Source organism: Sinocyclocheilus anshuiensis, unplaced genomic scaffold (assembly GCF_001515605.1).
Source record: "Sinocyclocheilus anshuiensis isolate Anshui unplaced genomic scaffold, SAMN03320099.WGS_v1.1 scaffold823, whole genome shotgun sequence".
Classification (NCBI taxonomy): Eukaryota; Metazoa; Chordata; class Actinopteri; order Cypriniformes; family Cyprinidae; genus Sinocyclocheilus; species Sinocyclocheilus anshuiensis.
Window position 1 is genome coordinate 35,497 of NW_015546078.1, and position 1,409 is coordinate 36,905.

At 35.5% G+C, this 1,409-nt stretch overlaps 1 protein-coding gene across 1 annotated transcript in view; it reads left to right on the forward strand.

The window, feature by feature from the left end:
- The window catches only part of LOC107699916 (serine/threonine-protein kinase TAO3-like), a 58,624-nt gene that overhangs the window by 7,533 nt on the left and 49,682 nt on the right, over positions 1–1,409 (forward strand). The window contains exon 4 of the mRNA XM_016501361.1: positions 1,039–1,084. Coding sequence (XP_016356847.1) covers positions 1,039–1,084 — 46 coding nt within the window. The remainder of the gene's footprint in view (positions 1–1,038; positions 1,085–1,409) is intronic.

The following is a 1,409-nucleotide window of genomic DNA, read 5'->3' on the forward strand; positions in this document are numbered from 1 at the left end:
CAGAAGCCGATAAGTCCATTTCAGCGAATCAGCGCGCTGTATTCAGGTCAGGTGACAAGGCTACTTTCACTTTGAAAACACGTGCTAGCTAAGAGGAGTTTCGTCAAAGCTGACTAAAAGTGACCGAGGATCATTTCGACGAACTTGATGAACCTGTGATATCTTCTTCAGGGTGAAAAAGGAAAATAAAAGCTGAAAGGTTTTCACGGAAGCTTGCAAAAGCAGCGCGTTACAATGATGAGGGAAAAGCGTAGTGTATCGCGTGTAATCACATCCATACAGTTTCTGATCACAACAACAACAACAACGTTAAATACGCTTAGGTATTAAAATTGTCTACATTGTCATCTGAGGAGATTACAAAGATTAAACGATTGTTTTTTTAAACTCTAAAACATGAAATGTGGAGTTATCTGCTTTTACCAAAAAACTAACTTTTAATATGTAAAAAAAAAAAAAAACATATGTTCAATGAACTTTAATTTAGTAAATGACCTGTATTTGTTTAAGTTATTATTACTTAATCAAAACAACCCAACTGCAGTTTGATTGATATTACTGGGAATGCGCAATAAAAAACGTGATTTCTGAAAAAAAATAAAAATGGAGTTATCTGTTTTTGCAAATGAACTCTTCATTTTTTTTCTCTCTCCATTTTCTTTACATATATTTAGCTTTTCATTGTTATCATTAATAGCAATGTGCACATACTGGATCTGTATATATTATATATTACCACTGTAAATTATTATTATTATTATTACTTGTTTATACAAACTTTTTCTTCTCACATGTATTGGAAGGCTGGGGAGTTGTCCATATGTTTGTCTTTGCTTTGGTGTATTTTTTTTGTTTTTCTACTGTCTTCTGTTATGTCTCATTTCAATAAAAAAAAAAGAGAGGGATATATATACAGTAATGCATTTGTGAACTGAGGGAACGGCTGTAACAACTACATTGAATTCATTCCCAGAATTCCCTGGGGCAGCCATGCCTCCTTTTCACAATATTCTCATCTGCTTTTTTTTTTTCATTCAGCTTGTGATGGAGTATTGTCTCGGCTCTGCTTCAGACTTGTTAGAGGGTGAGTTCACACTTGAAGTGCACACTACGCAGTACGCACACTCTCAAGTATGCAAGTACAGTGCAGACACACACCCACAGTAAGCACTGTATGCATTCACGCAGAGGATCAGTAATTGTTAGAGCCGTCATGTGCTTTTTAGTCAGCGCTGAAGGCCTTTATTAGCCACATCTCAGACGCATTATAAAGCCCACTTTGTTTTCTTCCAGTGTCACTACTACTATTGCGTTCATGTTTTTGTAGGGCTGGACGATATGGCCAAAATTTATATCACGATATATTTCTTAATTTCGGTCGATACGATATAATTCCGATATCGATATGA